General features: G+C 39.5%; 1 protein-coding gene across 1 annotated transcript in view; it reads left to right on the top strand.

Moving 5' to 3' along the window:
* Positions 1-1,250: 1,250 nt before the first annotated feature.
* The window catches only part of alg13 (ALG13 UDP-N-acetylglucosaminyltransferase subunit), a 61,346-nt gene continuing 38,610 nt past the window's right edge, over positions 1,251-23,986 (top strand). Inside the window, exons 1-7 of the mRNA XM_063059822.1 lie at positions 1,251-1,391; positions 1,631-1,714; positions 2,405-2,455; positions 14,370-14,416; positions 15,293-15,365; positions 18,744-18,825; positions 19,709-19,865. Of these exons, the coding sequence (XP_062915892.1) occupies positions 1,251-1,391; positions 1,631-1,714; positions 2,405-2,455; positions 14,370-14,416; positions 15,293-15,365; positions 18,744-18,825; positions 19,709-19,865 (635 nt within the window). The remainder of the gene's footprint in view (positions 1,392-1,630; positions 1,715-2,404; positions 2,456-14,369; positions 14,417-15,292; positions 15,366-18,743; positions 18,826-19,708; positions 19,866-23,986) is intronic.

Raw genomic sequence — 23,986 nt, 5'->3', positions numbered from 1 at the left:
TTATTCTCCCTCAACGAGAAAGGCAGAGGCTTGCTCAATTCTACTAGGAACATGGAAGAGGTCTGGGTAAAGGCACTGCCTAGTGTTGCAATATCAAGCTTACAATGGGTTATTGTGAAGAAATTCCCACATTTTGACCGGTGGTTCATTTTATTAAACACTAACATGTTTTACAAGTGCACTTCTATTAAGAAAATGAAAAGCACAAAAGAAAAAAAATGAGAATGCTGTGTTGTAATGGGATGATGGAAAACCGACTTCATTAACATAGAGGTTGATGTCGTGTAGGGGTTCCCAACCTTTATTATGCCATGGAGCCTCACCATTAACCAAGGTGTCCGTGACGCCAGGTTGGGAACCCCCGGTGCAGCGCTATCAGCTACTATTTCTGTGTGAATCTTCCTCCAGTTCATTCCATATTATGCTCACCTCTTCTTTCCTGAATTATTCTAGTTTGCCTTCGTGGTACTTTTCACAATAAGTACTTTAAATGTAGGTAATGATAACTTATTATTTAACCATTAATAGCAGTCATCTCAATTGCATCAGCATCTCTGGTAAAAGAAAATTGTGAAGTAGTGATTATTGAATCTAGTTCTATTTATTTTGTAAGGATTAGGATTAATAAAACCATTTTGACTGCAATTAGATTAGTTTTGAATTGAACATTCTGCATATTATTTTACTTCTAAAACATTAAAGGGATGTCTTCTTTATTTGGGGATAAATATATCTGGGAGAGCTACATCCCATACCATCAGGAGCATGTGGCCTAATGATATTTGCCATGCAATGCCTTTAATGTTTTCTTTAATTGATTCACTTCTTCATGAATTACGAGACAATCGGTTACTTGTCATTAAAGTACTTTAGATATTTGCGTTATAAAGTAGCCATATCAAAGTAGAATACAGGGGGGACAGTAACCAGCAGTTTGTAAGAGGAATGCGTTGACCAGCTCTGCAGCCTAGCGCAGCGCGTGTTGGGTTAGTGGTCAGTTCGTGGTGGGGGTGGAGGCTATCGGTAATCAGGAGCATATGATGCACCTGGCGTCGTTCGGGTCGCCTTGCTAGTGCGAAGTGGGGGGTCGTCGTAAGAAACGTCTGAATCCGTCAGTAAGAGCTGGGACAGAGAAACAAACTATTCCCCACATTCGTTAAAGGGCGTACGTTGCTTAAATATAATGCACTACTTTTAACTTTTTTAAAAAATTTAAAAAAAATCGTCTTGTCCTATGGCGGGTTGGAGAAATGCAGAAGGGGGTTAGGAAGTATTTTGGCCAGAAGTGTCTGAGTGAAGTGACCATGGACGAGTATTTGGGCACCCAGGGACTCTACCGAAAACTCACCGCTAAGGATGGCTCCTGCCTCTTCAGGGCGGTCTCTGAGCAGGTAACCTTAGTCAATGCTTCTGGGTCCTTAATTTAACTTTAAAGGGAGCGACAGCAAAATCAAAACAATTAACGCGATGCTGTTACTACAGTTCGGGATTTGGCCATATTTGCTATTTTATTATTGAATGGTTAATTTTGAAAGTTTGTTTATATTTGCATTCCGTATTGCAGTCGAAGACCAGATACTAACTTTGTTTTCGTTAATAATGAACTGAGGAGATTCTGTTTACTTGGCAGCTGTTTCTGACACAAATACATCACTTGGAGATTAGAAAAACCTGTGTTACCTACATGAGAGTGAACCACTGCAAATTTGAAGAAGTAAGTGTTTGCTGTGTTAAAGTTCCAGCGACTTAAGTTTTGCCAATAATTTAGACAATGTAAGTTAACGTTCAGAAGGGTCACTAAAGCCATGTTACTCTAAATACCTACTTAAAGCGAAGAATATTTTTTCCTTTTGATTAATAAGCTAATGACATCCCCAAAAGGAGCAGTTTGTTTAAAAATTTATGTCTGGTTACCTTTGAAATAAGTTGTACAAGTGTCATAGATGATGATGATGCGTGAGTCTGCTTCATTGGACTGTTGTGGAGAATGGTTTGCAAAAGACCATCAGATGGCCAGCATATGCACTGTTAGTTGAACTGGGCGGTTGCCTGACAAGGCATTAAAGCTTAACCTCTAGGCTATTTTTTTTTCATCCTTTTGTAATAAGTTATTCTGTGGCTGCCTAGTATAATGAATATTAATGTACTTGAATTTGTGGTTCGATGTTTTTAGCCAATGTATACATTTATTGGCTTTGGAACAGTTAACCCAGGTCAGTAAAATGATAAACCTCTCCACAAATTCTGTTCTGGTTCCCAACAGCAAAACTGAAATTGAATAAACTAACTGGATATTTTTATGCAGGAAATTGTTTTGTGATCTTTTAAATATGCTGAATATAAAGTGTTTGTTTGTGAAATTAACTTTCCCAGTATGGCAGAATTTCTAACTTTCTTTTCTCAGTTTATTGATGGTTCCTTTGACAAGCACTTGGAACGTTTGGCTGATCCTAAGGTATGTACTTGTACTTCAATTGTTACCACATGGGCAGTTGTTTGGGATTCTATTCATGTGTGTTTTTTTTCCAATGGCTGTAGTGAGGTGTGCTGTACTGTTTGTTTATATAATGAAAATTAGACTGTAGGCTCAAACAAAAAAAAAAGTTGAGCATGTAGTTTGTATATATGTTCAGTGATCAAAGTTCAAAGTAAATTTATTGTTGAAAGTATATTATCATATAACCTGAGATTCATTTTCTTGAAACCATTCACATTAGAACAAAGAAATACATTAGAATCAATGAAAAACTACTCAAAGATTGACAAACAACGTGCAGAAGAAGACAATCTGTGTAAATGTAGGGAAAAACGAGTAGTGTTGAAAACGTGAGTTGTAGAGTCCGAGTCTATAGGTTGTGGAATCAGGTTAAATCTGAGGTGAGTGAAGTTATCTCAATTGAGAGAATCTGCAGATGCCGGAAATCCAAGCAACACACACAAAATGCTGGAGGAACTCAGCAGGTCACATGGTATCTGTTGGGGGGGGAAAAAGTAAACAGTTGATGCTTTGAGCCAACATCTTTCATCAGGACCTGAAGGTTTTCAAAAATTACAAGGATCTTGATTAGCTGAGTAAGTGGTTTGATAAACGACAAATGGATGTGTGCAAAATGTTAGATTTTGGAAAGTTAAATCTAATTCAGTGTGAATGACAGGGCTCTAGGGTGTTGAAGCATAGGGGGGGTGTCCTAGGACTTGTAAGTGCATGGTTTGCTAAAGGCAGAATCACAAGTAGATGGTGATGAAGAGGGGTTTTAGTACATTGGCCTTCATACATAGTGGCTATTTTATTAGGTACAACTCATTAATGCAAATATCTAATCACCCAATCACATGTTAGCAGCTCAATGTATAAAACATGTAGACATGATCAAGAGGGTCGGTTGTTGTTCAGACCATACGTCAGAATAGGGAGGAAATGTGATCTAAGCGACTTTGACTGTGGAATGATTGCTGGTGCCAGATGGGGTGGTTTGAGTATCTCACTGCTGATCTCCTAGGATTTCCCCATACAATAGTCTTTCTAGTTGACAGAGAATTGTGTGAAAAATTAAGTTGAGTAGCAGTTCTATGGGTGAAAATGCCTTAAGAGGGGCTAGGAGAAGGGCCAGAATGGTTCAAGCTGACAGGAAGGAGACAGTAACTCAAATAACCATCGGTAGTGTGTAGAAGAGCATCTCCAAAAATACAACATGCCAAATCTTGAAGTGAATAGACTACAGCAGTTGAAGACCACAAACATTTAGAAATATACTCTGTAGCCACTTTATTAGATAATAACTGAGTATCTAAAGGGTTTTGGTGCAGGCCACACTTGGGAGTATTGTTCAGTTTTGGTTATTCTGCCATAAGAAAGATATTATTAAACTGGAAAGAGTGCTGAAAAGGTTTGTAAGGATGCTTGCAGTACTTGAACTGAGTTATAAAGAGGTTGGACAAGCTCGGACTTTATTCCTTAGTCTAGAAAACGGGAGACTTTATAGAAGTACTGTTATATAAAATCGTAGAGGATCTAGATAGTGAATACATTCTCTATTTCCCCAGAGTTGGGAATCAAGTACTAGAGAGCACAGGTTTAAGGCGAGAGGGGAAAGATTTGAGAGGAACTCGACAAGCAACTTTTTCTTGCACAAGGGGTGGCATCTATGAGAAATCAGCTACAAATAAAGTGATTGAGACAGGTCCAGTAACTTTTAAAAGGCTATTGGATGAATACATGGATTGGAAAGGCTTAGAACATCATTTGCTTGGCTCATGAAATTAGCTTGAATGGGGCATATTTGGGCAAAGGACCTTTTCCAGTGCTGTGTAACTCCATCCTTTTTTAAGAAAAAATTGGCATTAGTATTATGGAAAAAATGAGTGTGAAAATCAGCCATGATCACAGTGAATGGCAGTGTTGGCTCAAAGGGCTGAACGGCCTACTCCTGCACCTATTGTCTAATAGAGCACCTCAACTTGATTTTTGTGTACTACTTTAAAATGGTATCAGCAACATGATCATACCACAATGTAGTCTTGTGGCAAAGGCTCCCAATCTACCTTGGGTCTCTCTGCTATACAGAAGGCCACATTGGGAGCATGGATACAGTAGATGACCCCAAAAGACTGTCAGATGAAGTGTTGCCTCACCTGGAGGGATTGTTTGGTGCCCTGAATGGTAGTGAGGGAGGAGGTGTAGGGGTAGGTGTGCTACTTATTCTGCTTGCATTCCCATTCCAACATGTGTATATTGGTGAGATCCAGCTTAGATTGGGAGACCGCTTCGAGCAGCTTCAATCCTTCCGCCACAAAAGCAGAATCTCCTGGTTTCCATCCATTTCAATTCTACTTCCCATTCGAATATATCAGTCCATGGCTTTCTCTACTGCCACAATGAAGCCACACTCAGGTTGGAGGAGCAACACCTTGTATTCCATTCGATTAGCCTCCAACTTGATGGTGTGAATATCAATTTCTCTTAACTTCCTATAATTGCCTGCCATCTTCCACCATCTCTCCTCCCCCCCCCCCACCACCCCATCATCCCCCCATTCCCATTTCTCTCTCACCTTATCTCCTTACCTGCCCATCACCTCTCTGGTGTTCCTCCTCCTTCCATTTCTTGGTCTTCCGTACACCATCTCCAGCCCCCTATTTCTTTCACCAGTCAACTTCCCAGCTCTTTATTTCACCCCCCGCCATCCCCCGTTTCACCTATCACCTTGTGCTACTTGCTCCTCTCCCCCCAGCACCTTATTCTGACTTCTCTTTCCCGTCCTGATGAAGGGTCTCAGCTCAAAACATCGACTGCATACTTTTTTTCCATAGACACTGCCTGGCCTACTGAGTTCCTCCTGCATTTTCTGTGTGGCCCTTTGGATTTTCAGCATCTGCAGATTTTCTTGTGCTAGTTGTATCTTTTTTTTAAAAAATGGTTCCAAAGGTAAAAGTTCTGGACAATAATGCTTTAAAGTGGTGTTTGACAGCCAATAATCTTAGTGATATTTATTTAGTTTTAGTGAGTCTGGCATTGAATATGGTCTAAAGAGCTTCCAGAGATGATATCTTTGACATGATGTCACATGGTCAAGTGCTGCCATAAAGGAGTCCTAGTATAGTTGCGGTCCATATGAATATGGGGGAAAGCTTCACTGTCTGAAATCCTACCTTGTATTTGTGGAAGCAGTACCTCTGAACGGTGCCCAGGCACCACCCTTTTTAAGCAAATTAAGTGAATTTTTAATCAAAAGATTACACCTGCAAATGTTCATTGCACTGTTGTCACACCTCAAAGGAGTCTGCCCAATTGACAAATGCAGTTTAATGTTCTGGTTTGGACAGTTAAGTTTCATTAAAACCATGGACCAGGTAGTGACCACCTCCAACATGAGCCCAACTCTTCCCGATATTCATTAAGGTTGATATCAACAGCATCCTGGAGGTCATCAAGCTAAATGTTTGACTGAATCAGAAATATAAATTGGAGTAGCACCAAAAAAAAGTCAGATTCTTTGCTGTATGTATCAAGCCTTTTTTCCATCTACAAGGCACAAATCAAGTGAATCTTCTTCCCTTGCCTAGATAAGCACAGCTTCAAAAGTGCGAACTTCTCATCTTGAGGAAAGAAGCTTCTGTCACTGCAGATATTCCATTTGTTCCATCATAAAAGTATTGTGATTACAGCATGGTCCATCTCTGCAGTAGTAACTTTCGTAGCATCTTGACCATGTATCCCAGAACCACTGCCACCCTGAGTACCCTGAATTCAGTATTGTGGGGATACTTCCACCTGGAGTTTCCTCTCTTGTTCCGTTGGGTCAAATTCTTAAACCTCACTTAATGCCATTGAAAATATCTTCATTGCAGCAATACCCATCCAAATTCAAATGTCAAAATAAATTTATTATCAAAGTGGGAAAATTACCTTCATTTGAGATTCATTTTCTTGCAGGTACAGTATTTGCAGGAAAATATAATTTATGAAATCTATACTTGAAGACTGACAACTAATGTGCAAAAGTCAAATTGTGCAAATTTAAAAAAAATACTCAGAATGAGTTGTGGAGAAGAGAACTCTACCTTCTCCAGGGCAAGTGGGATAGGTATTAAATCCTGCCCTTGCACCTGCATCCAATAAATGAAGGAAGAAAAAAATGTCTGTCTTGACCACTTAGCATTTGATGCTTCATGTATGCTGACTTTCATGCTTGTTCTGTTCTGTGATTTTCCTGTTGAGGGAATTGCAACTTATTTTTGAACACTTGACAAATTTAGAATTGACAGTGCATTGTGTTAAACATGAATCCATAATGGGAATGTTACAGATATTTAACTTGGTGAATGAACTTGCGGTTTAATTGAATTATCTGCACTGGTGTCATATTTCTGTGCCACCAAGCACTTGCAAATTAGCTGCCAAAGCAATATCTTTCAGTCTTTGGTAATGTGCTTTCCTTTTGAACCTGTCTAGTTTGTATTCCAATAATGTGTTCTGAAATAAATTTATCTAACTTATAAGTTTAAGATTTGTGATATTGGCAAATTTACTGGAGGTTATTTTTCCTGCAGATAGGACTTCAATTTTGTGGCAATTATTACGGCCAAAGCTAATTGCATTTCTTTAAAATAGTTGTAGAACAGCAAGGTTTCCAGTTTCGAAGAATTGTCTTGTGGTTTCTGTAGCAAAGTCAATATTGGAATGACTTGCAGCTGTGGCTCAATTAATATCATAATTTTCTCTTTTGTCAGGAGGTTCTGATTTGTTACTTGAGTCTGTGCACAGAAATTTTTGTGGTGTGAAGGGAATGTTAACTAAATGTTTTTAACAAAGTTACACTGTTTTTGTATGTTATTAAAAGCTCAAAAAACGGTGCTCTGCCTAAATACTCTTGTCTTGTCCCATGTCAAGTTGTCTATTGTATGTATTACGACAGGGGTCCCCAACCACTGGGCTGCAGAGCATGTGCTACTGGGCCATGAGGAAACCATATGAGTCAGCTGCACCTTTCCTCATTCCCTGTCATGCATGGTTGAACTTGGACATAGGGTTGCCAACTGTCCTGTATATTGGGCTAAATTGGTTTATTCCATACAGGACTGCCCTTGTCCCATATTTCTTCTCTTCTTCCCCCCACCCCCTCAGCTAAGGTAGAGCATTCCTATGAAACCTTTCGTACCGGAACGGCGTAAAGCGAAGTAATTACCATTAATTTATATGGGGAAAAAACTTTTGAGCGTTCCCAGACCCAAAAAATAACCTACCAAATCATACTAAATAACACAAAACCAAAAATAACTAACATATAGTAAAAGCAGGAATGATGGGTTATATAAAGTAGAAATAATGTATGTACAGTGTAGTCAGGAAGATGAAGGTAAAAGCGATTGGGGGGGCGGGGGGAATCGGCACGTATGCGCATGTCACGCTTGCGCACAGAGGTGCCTGCTCAGGTCTTCATGGTTATGGTAGTCTTTATGGGGTAGAGTGTCCTGGGATTTGACTGCTATTTGGGAGTGAGAAAGTTGGCAACCCTAACTGTAAAAGACATGTTGAGGGGAGTTTAACCCTACTTGAACACCCCCCCCACCCCAAAAGTCAGCCGGTCTGCAAGAATATTGTCAATATTAAACCGGTCCGCGGTGCAAAGAAGGTTGGGGACCCCTGTATTACGATGTTGACAGTTATCTTAAAGGGCTTTGTGAAATTGAGGTGTTCTGAATGTGCCTTGTATCTCTACACAAGTGAGTTTGTTTGTACTGTCCTTACCCACAAGCTCTACATCCTTCATTCAATCGTCCTCACAGCCAGTTATTGATTTGATGGTATTGATGCTTTAAACCCATTTCAAGTTCAAGTTTATTATCTAACTGTACAAATACGCAAAATGGAACAACATTCCTCTGGGCCACAGTGCACTCACAATACATATACTAGAAAGTGCTAGAAAGTTTATGAACCCTATAGAATTTTCTCTTATTTCTGCATAAAATGGCCTAAAATGTGATCAGATTTTCACAGGTCCTAAAACAAAATAGCGAACCTAATTAAATAACCCAAGACCACCTGGATGTTCTGCAACACTTCTGGGACAATGCTCTGTGGATAGATAAGACAAAAGTCAAACTTTCTAGCAGAAACCTGCATTACTATGTTTGGAAGAAAAAGGGCACTGCATACCAAAACTTCAGCCCAACTGTGAAGCACGGTGGAAGGAGCATCATTGTTTGGGGCTGTTTGGCTGTTTTGCTGCTTCAGGGCTTGGACTCTATCAAGACATTTTACAAGAGAATGGCAGTGTAGCAGTCCATCATCTGTAGCTTAATGGAAGTTAGATAATGCAGCAAGACAATGATCTGAAAGACGAGTAGATCAACAACAGCAAGGTTTAAAAAGAAAAAGTTTTGGAATGACTGAGTCAATGTCCTGACCTTAATCCTATATAAATGTTGTGGCAGGACATGAAGCAAGCAGTTCATGCAAGGCAGCCCACCAACAACCTAGATTGGAAGCAGTTTTGTAAGGAGGAAAGGCCTAAAGTTCCTCCAAGCCAATGTGCAGGATGGATCAACAGTTACTGGAAACGTTTGGTTGAAGTTATTGTTGGACAAGGTCACAGCAGTTACTGAAAGCAAAGGTTTACATTTTTTTCCAACAAGTACATGTAATGTAGGTTCATTTTTCTTAATATATACACAAGTATAATGTGTTTATTTAATTAAGTTCTCTGTTTAGTTTTAGGACTTGTGTGAAGATCTGATCACATTTTAGGTCATTTATGTAGGTAGATTTTGTGAACCCTGTAGAACTTTCTAGCACCTCTGTAGGGCACACAGAACATAAAGCAAAATATTACTACAAATAAGTTATGTCTCCCCTCTCACTATGAAACGGAGACGCCCCCTTTCTCCTGTGAATGAGTAGTCTTTGGGGTATTGCAAGTCTGTGTCTTTGCTGTTGCTTTGCTGTACGCTTGAGTGCTTGGTGGTGGGGGCTGATTTTTAAATTTTTGCTGGTGGGGGGGAATCATCGTTTGCTGCTACTTGTGTGTGGGGGGGAGCTGGGGGGGAACTTTAAGGTTCTTACATTTAACTATCATTCATTCTTTGGGAGCACTCTGTGGATGGTTGCGAAGAAAAAGCATTTCAGGATATATATTGTAAACATTTCTCTGACATTAAATGTACAAGGGGTGATTGATAAGTTTGTGGCCCAAGGTAGAAGGACTCAATTTTAGAAGACCTAGCACATTTATTTTTTTTAACATAGTTCCCTCCTACATTTACACATAGTCCAGCGGTCGTGGAGCATATGGATCTTGGACCTCCAGAAAGTGTCCACAGAAGGGTGATTGATAAGTTCATGGCCTAAGGTAGAAGGAGATGAGTTATGCAGCTCTTGTTACAAGCACATGCAGTTCAACTCTTTGAGTGATTATGCAGAAAGTTTAAAGGTAATAATTTCATCTTTCTGCCTTAAGCTGCAAACTTATCAATCACCCCTGATGTGTTATTAACTGAGTTATTAACTTCAAACTTTCCATTGCTTCAAATTAAATCCGCAATACATTGTCAAGGAACGGAAGACTGGTAGCCAAAGCCATTTGCTAAATGTAAATGACCTCAACCCAAATATCACTCTTAACAATATCATTAGCAAATTTGATGCTTACCATCCAGATCGTTGAAGTAGATGACATCAACTGAATGGTGTCCCCGTGGAACACTGTTAGTAACAGACCCCATGTCAGAGGCAATCATCTACCATTCTACAACAAAACCAATGTCTTATCCAATTTACTACCTCATCTTCAATGCAAATGACTGAACCTTGACCAATCTCCCATGTGGGACCTTGTTATCCTGGTGATGATTGTTCAATTGTTGCATTGTGCAGAGTCTAGAAGCAGTCATTTGATCAAGTGGACTGCTGAATTCCAAAGGGTTTTGAACATTATTGTGCAGCTGCACACATGGTAAGTAATCCATCACAATTGGACACTACATTGTAGATGATGAAAGGGAATATGCAAATAATTTTCTCTGCCTTGTTCTTTAAAACAAGAGCTACTGATGGTTTCTCTTGCTGGAGATTATGTATAGTGGTGAACATTAAGACTGATGGTGGACAATCTTAATCTAATCATATTGATGGTGAAAGTATGTGAGGAACAGCTCTGGTGTAAAATTAAAACCTTAGTGAGTGGAAAGGCTTGTTTAGTCATAGTCATACTTTATTGATCCTGGGGAAAATTGGTTTTTGTTACAGTTGCTCCATAAATAGTAATAGAACCATAAATAGTTAAATAGTAATATGTAAATTATGCCAGTAAATTATGAAAAGTCCAGGACCAGCCTATTGGCTCAGGGTGTCTGACCCTCTAAGGGAGGAGTTGTAAAGTTTGATGGCCACAGGCAGGAATGACTTCCTATGACACTCTGTGCTGCATCTCGGAGGAATGAGTCTCTGGCTGAATGTACTCCTGTACCCAACCAGTACATTATGTAGTGGATGGGAGACATTGACCAAGATGGCATGCAACTTAGACAGCATCCTCTTTTCAGACACCACTGTCAGAGAGTCCAGTTCCATCCCCACAACATCACTGGCCTTACGGATGAGTTTGTTGATTCTGTTGGTGTCTGCTACCCTCAGCCTGCTGCCCCAGCACACGACAGCAAACATGATAGCACTGGCTACCACAGACTCATAGAACATTGTCAGCATCGTCCAGCAGATGTTAAAGGACCTCAGTCTCCTCAGGAAATAGAGATGGCTCTGACCCTTCTTGTAGACAGCCTCAGTGTTCTTAGACCAGTCCAGTTTATTGTCAATTTGTATCACCAGGTATTTGTAATCCTCCACCATGTCCACACTGACCCCCTGGATGGAAACAGGGGTCACCGGTGCCTTAACTCTCCTCAGGTCTACCACCAGCTCCTTAGTCTTTTTCACATTAAGCTGCAGAAAATTCTGCTCACACCATGTGACAAAGTTTCCTACTGTAACCCTGTACTCAGCCTCATCTCCCTTGCTGATGTATCCAACTATGGCAGAGTCATCCAAAAACTTCTGAAGATGACAAGACTCTGTGCAGTAGTTGAAGTCTGAGGTGTAAATGGTGAAGAGAAAGGGAGACAAGACAGTCCCCTGTGGAGCCCCAGTGCTGCTGATCACTCTGTCGGACACAGAGTTGCAAGCACACATACTGTGGTCTGCCAGTCAGGTAATCAAGAATCCATGATACCAGGGAAGCGTCCACCTGCATCGCTGTCAGCTTCTCCCCCAGCAGAGCAGGGCGGATGATGTTGAATGCATTGGAGAAGTCAAAAAAAAAACATGACCCTCAGTGCTCGCTGGCTTGTCCAGGTGGGCGTAGACATGGTTCAGCAGGTAGACGATGGCATCCTCAACTCCTAGTTGGTGCTGGTAGGCGAACTGGAGGGGATCTAATTGTGGCCTGACCATAGGCCGGAGCAGCTCCAGAACAAGTCTCTCCAGGGTCTTCATGATGTGGGAGGCCAATGCCACTGGTCTGTAGTCATTGACGCCGCTGGGGCGTGGCGTCTTCGGCACAGGGACGAGGCAGGACATCTTCCACAGTACAGGAACCCTCCGGAGCCTCAGGCTTGTTGAATACATGGCGAAATACTCCGCATAGCTGAGGGGCACAGGCTTTGAGCACTCTGGTACTGACACCATCTGGTCCTGCACCCTTGCTTGGGTTGAGACGTTTCAGCTGTCTTCTCACCTGTTCAGCTGTGAAGCCCACTGTGGTGGTTTTGTGTGGGGAAGGGGTATAGTCATGAGAGCAGGGTGGGGGACTGAGGGGTAGGAGGGAGAGTGGAATGTGTTGGTTGGGGGCTGACAACAGATGGCTCATGGGGGGGATGGGCAGGGGTCCCAATGTCAAATCTGTTAAAGAACAGGTTAAGTTCGTTGGCCCTGTCCTGAGTTTATAACAGTTTTTGTGAATATCTGGATGGTGGCTGGACTCTATCATGCATGTCATCTCCACCCAGGGACATTCTGCTGATAAAACAAATGCTGGGAATACTCAACAGGTTAATTAAGATCCGTGGAGGTTGAACAGTTCTGATGGAAGGTGAACAAACTGAAATCCTAATTCAACCTTTCTCCACATAATGCATTGACATGCTGAGCATTTCTTTATTTGTAGTTTAAGATTGCCGTTTCTGTTTTCCATTTCAATTCCTGCAGTTTTATTGTAAACAAGTTATACTTTGTGTATTTTAAGAAGTGTAATTTGCTAAGTTTTCTGTACTTTAGCTGATCAGTTTCTATTTTGATGATTAAAGTTGTGAGCGGAGAATATTGTATTGCAATGCTTATGACAACACAGCTTTGAGTATTCTTTCATGCAAACCATCCTTCTGAGGTGGCATTTGAATGCAAGTTAATCTCACTTCCATCGTCTGATGTCTTTTCCCACATTACCAGAACTAAATCCCATGATTTCCTGTGGTTGAAAGGATCAAAATTGCAGTTGTTTTAATTTTTAATCTGATTATTGTTTCTGATTTCTCTCTGCCCACCAACCTTAACTTATGGCCATGGCCTACACCTAGGCCTTCCTCATTTTGGTAGTGACTGCAAGTCCTTCCCTCTGGATGACAGACCTCTGAATTGTCACACAACTTCTAATAGACTTAGTAAATTAGATTATTGTCAAATATACCAAGGTACAGCAAAAATCTGTTTTGCATGCCATCTGTACAGATCATTTGATCACGTCAGTGCACTGAGGTATTTCCAGCTATAAATGATATCAATGCCAAATAGTGTTATAGTGAAAGTGCAGGCAGACAATAACTTGCAAGGCCATAGCAAAGTAGATTGAGGTAGAGTCCATCTTATTGTACTAGGAGACTGTTCAAATATTATACAGCTTAAGTATGCTGCTGGAACTGCTTCCTATTATGCGCAAGGAGAGCCAACTGAGGAGTTAACTCTTTTCTATATCTAGCTTAAACTTGTCTGGCTTTGGCTAATATGATTTATGTGTTTAATCCAACGTGGAAGAATGTTGTCAAATGTTAATGTAACTTGGATGTTTAATCAATGTTTTGCTTTTTTTTTACATGCAGTCCTGAATGGAAAAAATTCCAGTTGATGTAACATTTCAAATTATGGTTAAATGCATTGTCCTGTAGTTAAATCTTTAAGTTGGGACACCCACCCGTTTTACATGTGGAGGATAATTTTCATGGCAGAGTGGAAAGTCATTCTTTAGATTGTCATAAAGACTCTTGCGAATGAGAGCCCAGGGTGGAGGTTGCAGGGCATATGTAAGACACTAAAGGACGTACGATACTAATTCAGATCATGCATTTCTGCACACATGCACTGAATCTGCACTTAACTGAAAGGTGAGGCCATTCTTAGTTTAGTTAAAAACTTTATTGTCCCAAAGCCAGAGGGTTTAAGGTCTTCACTTTCTTAAAGGTGACAAAGATGTCTTTCGCATTTTCCCCCCATTTGGAGACCTCCTGACCAACCAAACCTCTTCTACTTATCAATATCAAAGGGGCCCAATCCCAGTGACTCAAATTTCTTTCTCATTTTCCACCCTACCTCCCACAATTCATGCCACAATATTGTCCCAGTAAGCAGCGGCAAGCGATCATGCCAGAAATTCTGTAGTGTGTAAATCTTGTGCATTGGACCTAATGAAAGATGTTTTTCCATCTTGCTCGGTAGGAGGAAGATGCAGAGGTAAACATTAATTTTTGCCTAGTTCAGAAAAATATTTTGCATTGTTGTAAGGGACTTCAATGATCTTGTTGAATCCAGAATATTCTTGCAAATATTTACTGCATAAACTTAAGATTTATTTGCTTGCATTCAAATTTTATGCAATGTTTTCCAGGAATGGGCAGGTGTCTTGGAGATGAATGCGCTTTCACTGATGTACAAGTGAGTATGGCCTAAATAAGGAAAAAAATAGATGAGTAATTACAAAAATTTGTAATTTGTGGTTAAGCATTTTTTTTGTATAAAAGACAACTGTTGAAAAGTATAAGTCTAGATGCTGAAGGGTGGAATTTTCTGGCTAAATGTCATCTACCTGTAATAGTCTGCATCTAATGATCAGTAAATAGCCTTGGTGCTTGTGACTTGAGCCATGCTTAACTGGATATTTAAGAATTTTCTCCTAATCTTCAAGAGGTTGCAGCTAAACATAATTTGTTGCTAATACTTAGTTATTAATCAAATGTTATTTTAATGAAATATTGTATTATTGGATATTTATATTACAAGCTGACCAGGTTGTTTCTATAGCATCTTTTGTACTATTGGATACCTATCATGTTAAGCTTAAAGCTTATTTCTGTTTGCTAAGCCAACAATGAGATGACCATTTGTCCAACTGCAAAAGGAGCCAGCTGGTCTGTATTTAATGCTGTCTATGCCCCTTCCAGTCTCCTGATTTCCTTTCTCTATTGTATATCTTTTTAAACTAAGTCAACTATCTTGTACTGGTTCATTCCACTGGTATACTGTATTGTTTGGGGCTGATTCTAATTTCACTTTTTATAAATTATAGCAAATTTCTCCTGTTGAATGTGGTCAAAGTCTTCAATCTTTCAAAGATGAGATATCTTGGTCAAGCTCAATGACAGTTGAAGTTTTGTAGCATTAAGGGGGGAGGATTTATGAGTAGCTTGACAAATGAAGTTTTTAATGTATTGACTAAATTGTGATGCCAAAATGCTTGATGCAATTCCTCCAGATGAAATAAGATTTAAAAATCAATTTACAAATTTTGTGCTCTTTTCTCCAAATATCAAGTTGTGATTTTCTCATTTACCGGTATCCTGGAAAACCTCCCATGCAAGGCACAAATAATGGATTTGAGAAGAAGGCAAGGAAAACCCATTTTGTCCCTTTTATAATGTTGGGATGCATCATAAGATGTATGTACTGTAGAACAAATCAAGGTAAACAGTAAATTAAGACCAGGAAGCAGGTGAAGTTGAAATAAAGAAAAAAATACTGATTGTAGAACAATTGTGTAAATGCCATTTGAAGTTGTGAAAAAGTGCTGATCGTATAATTGATCACATGGTTGGTAGTATAATCAATGGAGTTGTTTACAAATGTTTATTGGAATTTATTGCTGGTTATGTGTGCATAACCTAGCAAAGCTATATATTTGCTTGCATAGTTAAAGCTTTGATCTAGCTCATTACTAATGGCTAGCTACTGGGATTCTTTTAGTTGTGTGGGTAATGTTTTTGCATCAGATTCTCTGACTTAACTAATCAGCTATTTAATTAAGAAAAATGGATGAATTGTACTTTGAATAAACTTGGAAATCGTACATAATGGAAGCATTATATTCTATCTTTTTCAAGGATCAAAAGTTCTGAAACAAACATTTTCGGTTTATGCCCAGTCTATTTTGGAAAATTTGTACCACCCGCAGCTTATTTGAATGCAGTTGTTTATATGTAAAGTCTAGTGTTTTCTGCTTTGCCGAGCTATTCTGTTTTTTCCCCTATCTACATTAACTGGAGCCCAAGAGAATTCAGTATCAGTACTGAAGTCTCGACTCCACACTCCCAATGTTTTATTCATGCTGTGGGGTACTTCCAGGATATTTCTCCCAATTTGTAGCAAATTTAGCTTTCCGTCTAACTGGCAAAAAATGTAAAATTCATTTGTTTAAATTTGGTAAGCAAACCTATCTGGCAAAACACTGCATGTGTGGGAAATCACAAAATAAAAAGAATATGCTAGAAAATCTGTGGAAGCTGATTACTTTCTGGGTTGGGATTGTACTTTTGTAAGCTAACAAGTTTATTAATGGAGCATTTTAAACATTTTTCAACTTGGAGTTTAACCTGTTTTCTTCATCATCCTGGAAGCTACTCAGTATCAATGCATGTCAGAGCAATTCATTGTGTGGTGATGGATTGATAACGGCTTAGTCCTAAATAGGCTTATATGTCGAGTGTAGGGTTGTATCCTTGCTCAATATCTGAGTAATGTCAACAAGATTCTGTTCGATTTTTTTTTAAAAAGCAGTATCATTTGCTATCAGAGCTCTCATTACAAATTCCTCTACATGCTACGGTCCTGTGTATTTACATAGTTATTGAGCATGTTTATTATGTAATCACAAACCCTGATCAATTTAAAAACAAATGTCCTCTAGTATGGGTCTAAATTGATCAAGGAAATGTTTAATGAGTTGCTTTTTAAGAACATGGGGAATAGGAGCAGGAATAGGCAACTGGTTCATCAAGCTTTATCATTCAATAAAATCATGGCTGCTTTGGTTATCTTGTGAAAAGCCTTGGCTTTCCAGTTGCCACTAACATTGCTGTTTATTTTACACAGTACTGACAAGATCTAATTTTGAATTCCCTTTGGTGTTTGAATACAAAAAGCATGAAGTTGTATAGCCTGTTGTGACGTTTTGGTAATTAAGGGCACTTGACACACACTTGACAAATATTTCAGTGACTCATTCAACTTGTCCTCATCCAAAGATAACTACAGTCATCGGTAGCTAAATCATTTTAGATCCTATTACATTGCACTTCTGAGGATATCTGATGTGTGATCTCGACTTGCTGCAATAGCAGATCAATGTGATCTTGTGTGCTGTCAAGCATGGTAAGGCATCCAGGGCACAAGTGATCAGACTGAAACATGGAGGTATGACTGTTCTAGCACAGCCTACATGCTTTTGGGGGGTGGTGGGGGAGTTGGGGTTGGTGGAAGGTGTACTTGAATGATCATGATGGTTCTTGGAGGCTTGGGGCTAAAAGGGAGCATTGAGAACTATATATAATGGCGGGAGAAGTCTGTTTTAATGAATGGCTGAGCAGAAACACTGGCAGCAAAGGGTGATGGTGACAGTGAAGAAACAAATAAAGGGGGAAGGCTCCCTGTAGCAGCAGGTTTTGGACAGGTTGCTGCAGTAAACAAGGAACTACAGCCCTGGAAAAATGGGGGGGGGGGGATTGCAAAAAACATTCCTTCAAAACAATGAGGAATGGCTTTTAATTAACAACTGGTTTTGTGTCTGAGAATAATATTGGATTAGTGTAGTGGGAGAAATGTGCAATATAACCAAAGTAACCTAATAGATATGCAGTAGAGAGGATTGATAGTTCCCTCCAAAATGAGGTTAAAAACACTACGGCATTAGGCAGTCAATCGTACACTGATAATCTGTCCACTTGTTTAGAAACTCTGATAAGTGAATTGGATATCAACATGACTTCACAAATTAAGTTTAAGCAATGGAGACAAGAATAAAGATCTCAACCCAATATGTTGACGAGTATTTCCTTGTACAGTTGCTGGCTGACCAGAGTTCCTATAGCTCTTTTTTTATTGAAGTTAGAAGGTTCTGTTTTTAGTCATATTTTATTGATCCCAGGGGGAAATTGGTTTTCATTACAGTTGCACCATAAATAATAGTAATAGAACCATAAATAGTTAAATAGTAATATGTAAATTATGCCAGTAAATTATGAAATAAATCCAGGACCTGCCTATCGGCTCAGGGTGTCTGACACTCCAAGGGAGGAGTTGTAAAGATTAATGGCCACAGGCAGGAATGACTTCCTATGACGCTCTGTGCTGCATCTTGGAGGAATTAGTCTCTGGCTGAATGTACTCCTGTGCCCATCCAGTACATTATGTAGTGGATGGGAGACATTGACCAAGATGGCATGCAACTTGGACAGCATCCTCTTTTCAGACACTACCATGAGAGAGTCCAGTTCCACCCACTTTAAGTTTAAAAACAGCTTATTTTTAAAAAGTAGCATCCAAGAACCAATATTTGTAATTGTGCAGTAACTTTGGTTTTTTTTAAGTGAAATAAAAATGAGTTTTGGTACTAACAGGAGTAACTTCCATTGACCTAGAAAATTCACCCATACAACACCACTGAACCTTTAAAGGTGTGAGATCATCAGTTATTTTCATTTTCTGAACTCGTATTTGCTGCATTTTCTCTATCACATTTACTGAAGTGATCACAATTCAGTTAGCAGCAGTAATAAACATTGATACCTGAGGTTGTAAAATGTGTCACAAAATTGCTAGTATGTCTTGCCTGTTTTGAACCAGGTTGGGCGGAGGAGGTGGTGGTTGGAGGTGTAGAGAGTGGAGAATGAGGAAAAACATAAAACATTGGACAAAAATGCAGTGCTTAAAAACATAATCCTTCAATTCAGCATAAAGATGAATTAATGCTCTCCTTTTTTTAATAAAAAAGATTTTGCTGTGCTCTTCCAACAATGGCCATTATGATAGTGTCCTTACAAAGCAGTTTCAAGGGGTTGCAGCTGTGTGTCAAGGTACGCTTAAAGTATTAAATAATTATATTGATTATTTTTTTTAAATGCTGTTGATTTGGTATTTTTACTACCTGAAGTGAAGTAAAAGTTAATGTACAGTTCTAGTGACATTTATCTGACATCTAACTTGGACGCAAGTAAAAAAAAAGCAGTGTGATGTATAATTATCCAAGAATGGCATAAAGATATATGACTTGGGGTACAAATCTGATTATTTGAACACTGAATGATTGGCTGGTATTGAAAGGCAATTTGGAAACTTTTGATGGGGGGGGGGAGTAGGTGGTTGGAGGTGTAGAGAATGGAGGATGAGAAATTTCCTTTTTTTTGTGATGTTTATAGTGACCATTAATATCTCCCCCCCCCCCCAGCTTGAAAGTGTTCTTTATCTATAAGTAACTTGTTTATAACAGTGGCAGCTGTGAAGTTCTTCAGCGCAGTGTCTTTTTGTTTAAAGCTACAGTATATTAAAGTGCTAAATCATTGTGATTGCTTTCATTATCTTATGGAGTAGATTTCTTTATTATTGAAAAGATACTGCAATAGCCATGCCAAAATTTGTTTTGCTTAACAGCATTATGTAGCTTCAGTTTGTCAGTTAAAAGTAATATTCAGATATGTCTTGTAATGTTCAACAAAGCAGAACATATTCATAGATAATGTATTGATAATATTACCATAATCTCAGCCTGTATCAAAGGTATGGTGTAAGCTGTAAATTTCAAATGATTTGGGGGAAAAATTGGAAGCAGAGATTAGGCAGAATAAATTCAGTATTTCATTCCAGTCCTTGGTTTTGGCACTAGTTGGCACTTCTGAACTTGTACTCTGTTCTTTCTCCAAATACAAGAGGAATAAATGCATAAAATGCCTTTTATTTCAGCGGTTGTATATGAAATATTGTACAGAGATGTCTTTGGAGTCGATGAAGAAGAACTGCGAGGAGCAGTGGAACTATTCCGTAATCACGGCAAGAAAACCAGGAGAACAAGTACATCCCAAGGCAATGATGCTGAACATCTTTCTGAAAAGGTTGTACGGTATGTAACATTGGTTATGAATATAGGAAGTACAGCACGTTGCAGGTCCTTAAACTTAATTTGTTGTGCTAACCTTTTAACCTACTCCAAGATCAATCTAATGCTTCTCTCCACATAGCCCTAGATTCTTCTTTCAGAAATTTGCCTATCAGTCTCTTAAATGCCCCTACTGTATCTATCTTCTAGTACTATGGCAGCATGTTCCACAAACCCACAAATTGCTGTATTTTAAAAAAACCTCTTGTTCTTCTTTCTTCTCTTCCCCCCCCTCAATATTTTCCTGAAATCTCCTTAAAATTATACCGCTGACACGAAGAAATCTGCAGATGCTGGAAATTCAAGCAACACACACAAAAAATGCTGGTGAACGCAGCAGGCCAGGCAGCATCCATAGGAAGAGGTACAGTCGACGTTTCGGGCTGGGACCCTTCGAAGGATCTTGGCCCAAAACGTCGACTGTACCTCTTCCTATAGATACTGCCTGGCCTGCTGCATTCACCAGCATTTGTGTGTGTTGCTTAAAATTATACCCTCTTGTATTAGCCATTTCTGCTTTGGGGGGGGTGGGGGAGGACCAAGCTATTACTCCATTTATGCCCCTTATTTTGTATTCCTGTATCAATTCACACCTTGCCGCCTTTGCTCCAAAGAGCAAAGCTTGAGTCCTCTCAACCTTTCCTCATAAGACATGTTCCCTAATCCAGGCAGTATTGTGGTAAATCTCTTGTGCATCCTCTAAAGCTTCCACATCCTTCCGATAATGAGACCAGAGCTGGACACAATACTCCAAATGTGATCAAACCAGAGTTTTATAGAGCTACAACATGACATTGCAGCTCTTGAACTCAATCCTTCAGCAAATAAGGCCAACATATCATAAGCTGCCTTAACTACTGAGAATGCCCCATCTACTACCACCCTCTGCCTTCTGTAGGGAATTTATTCTGAATCTCTGGATCCTATGCCTCCTGACTCTTGAGTTTTCCATGGAGAACCTTTTGAATACCTTACTAAAATCCATATATTACAGATCCACTGTTCTACTTTCATAAATTCGTTTTGTCACTGCCTCAAAGAACTGAATCAGGCTCATGAGACGTTACCTATTGCTCAGCCATGCTGACTATCCCTAATCCAGACTATATTGCTTCAGTCTAAGAATATTCTCTGATAGTTTTCCCACTACTGACATTGTTCACTGCTCTGTATTTCTCAGTTATTCTTGTTATCTTGAAAAAAAAAACATTTAACCCCCTCCTATCTTCTGTCCTAAATTTTGGGTATCTAAATCGGGGAGAAGGTTGGTGTCCTGATTTGCTGTTCACGTTACTAAGTTGAAATATTAAACAAAACCTATTCATTTTCAGTATTTCTCATCTTTTGTACTCAGTAATACTATCTACATCTTGAGTATTGGCAATCCTTGGTTTCTTGTTGGTTGTTTTCTTTTGTATATCAGCGCAACTCATTGCAGGGATTTGCAATGAGCTATTTCAAATTTTGTGCACATTAAGAAAGCAGTTGTAACTATCATTGGTTTGAATTGAGTAAGAGCATTTATAAAACTAGTGTATGTTGGTTGCAGGGTAAATGGATGGGGTTGTCACCAATTTAGTAGGTTGTGGAACCTATTGTTCTGTATCCCTCTGTGCTTAATTTCTCTAACAATGTGTAGCATATTGTACAGGAGAGGTAGTGAATGTCATTTACTTGGATTTTCAGAAGGCATTTGATAAGGTACCTCACGGTAGGCTGCTTAACAAGGTAAAATCCTATGGTGTTACAGAAAATGTACTGGCATAGATGGCGAATGGCTGACAGGCAGAGGCAGCGAGTGGGGGTAAAGGGGGCATTTTCTGGTTAGCTGCTGGTGACTAGTGTTCCTCTGGTCAGTATTGGGACCACTACATGTTAGTGATTTGGATAATGGAATTGGCTTTATGGCAAAGTTTGTACATGAAATGATTACTGGAGGGGTAGGTAGTGCTGGGGAAGCAATGTGATTGCAGCAGGACTTGGACAAATTGAAAGAATAGGCAAAAAAGTTGACAGATGGAATACAGTGTTAGGAAATGTATGGTAATGCATTTTGGTAAAAGAAACAATGATGCAGACTATTATCTAAATGGAGAGAAAATTTAAACATCAGAGGTGCAAAGAGTTTAGTGAGTCCTCGTGCAAGACTCCCAGAGGTTAATTTCATGTTGAGTTTGTGGTAAAGAAAGCAAATGCAGTTTTGGCATTCATTTCAAGAGGAATAGAATACAAAAACAAGGAGATAATGCTGAGTCTTTATAAGAGACTAGTCAGGCTGCACTTGGAGAATTATCAACAATTTTAGGCACAGTATCTCAGAGGATGTGTTGTCATTGGAGAGAGTCCAGAGGAAGTTCACGATTTCAGTAATGAATGAGTTAACATATGAATGTTTCCAGTTTTGGCATCTCATTGAATTTGGAAGAATGTAGGGGGATCTCATTGAAACCTACTGAATGCTGAAAGGTCTAGATAGGATGGATATGGAGAGCATGTTTCCTATGGGTGGGGGTGTCCAGAACAAGAAGGCACAGCCTTAACATTGAGGGGCAACCCTTTAGAATAGAGGTAAGGAGGATTTTTTTTTTAAAACCTAGAGTAGTGAATCTCTGGAATGCTCTGCCATAGACAGCTGTAGAGGGCAAGACCATGGGTATATTTAAAGTGAAAGTTGATCACTTCCTAATTGGTCAGGGCATCAGAGGTTGTAGCGAGAAGGTGGGTGTATGGGGTTGAGTGGGATCTGGGCTCAGCCATGATGGAGCAGACTCAATGGGCTGAATGGCCTGATTCTGCTCCTCTCTCGTTTGGTCTTGTACCAATTTGCTTCATCTCAGATATTGAGCCTGATTTGATTATTAATCAGGGAACTATTTTAGTGCAGGGCGCTATCAATCATATGATTAAATTAAAGATACCAGTGTTTGACAATCAGTCAGGTAATTCTACAAATTAGAGTTTAGGAATGAAGCTCTGTCAAGTTCCTGGAAAAGAACACTTTTATCTGCTTGCACTCTCTTGTACAACTTTTGAATAAACTTAGCGTCAGATTATTTATGAAAGAAGTTGGGTAGCACTTAGTTCCACCAAGGGTGTTGGCAACATGGTCACAAGAAAAGTATAATTAGTCCAACTAAATTAACACTGAAATTGGATTTTGAGTAATTCATGAGAGAAAAGATGGATTTGGGGTGCTTTTCAGGTGAGGATCTTGGTGAGAACAGGAACAGGGTAGAGTGATGTTTTACTCTCGTCAAGCATGGAATCTAAAACTGGGTTATTAAAATACTAATTATATTGGTTAGTATTCGCCATAATTAGTGACTATTTTCATGTTGGAAGCTGTCTGGATTATTAAGAATAAGAGTATCTGGTCCTTGGAAAAGTGCTTTAATAGGGGGAAAACATGGCACCTACATCATACACTGTGGGGAACAGCCCCTTCCCACTTTCCAATTTTGTATGCCTCTGTCTGATTGGATTGCAAAAGAGTTGATCTTTGTTTGGTTAACTAACTCGGGTACTGTAGCACAGACATTTATCACCAGTATAATGCAGCTGAGTTATTACATAATTCTGACAGGAAGTAAGCTAATTGTATCATGATTAAATCACTTAATAACAATCTGTTTGATGTAAAACATTGGGCACATTTTTGGAATGAATAAAGGCATCCGTTAGTCTTGCGAGACCATGGATGTGTGCCTGGAAAGTCTTCACTCTCCAGGGCGCAGGCCTCGGCAAGGTTGTATGGAAGACCAGCAGTTGCCCATGCTGCAAGTCTCCCCTCTCTACAACACCGATGTTGTCCGAGGGAAAGGCATTAGGACCCATACAGCTTGGCACCAGGGTCATCGCAGAACAATGTGTGGTTAAGTGCCTTGCTGAAGGACACAACACGTTGCCTCGGCTGGGGCTTGAACTCATGATCTTCAGGTTGCCAGTTCAATGCCTTAACCACTTGGCCACGTGCCCACACAAAAGAATGAATAACTTTTTGTATTAAATTTGTATATTTTAGTCATTTCATTGTATATTATGAAAGTAGTAATGTTTGTAACAGTGGGAATATTTGGTTGGGGGGG

This window comes from Mobula hypostoma, chromosome 10 (assembly GCF_963921235.1).
Source record: "Mobula hypostoma chromosome 10, sMobHyp1.1, whole genome shotgun sequence".
In the NCBI taxonomy this organism is placed as follows: Eukaryota; Metazoa; Chordata; class Chondrichthyes; order Myliobatiformes; family Myliobatidae; genus Mobula; species Mobula hypostoma.
This window is presented reverse-complemented; position numbering and strand designations above follow the sequence as displayed.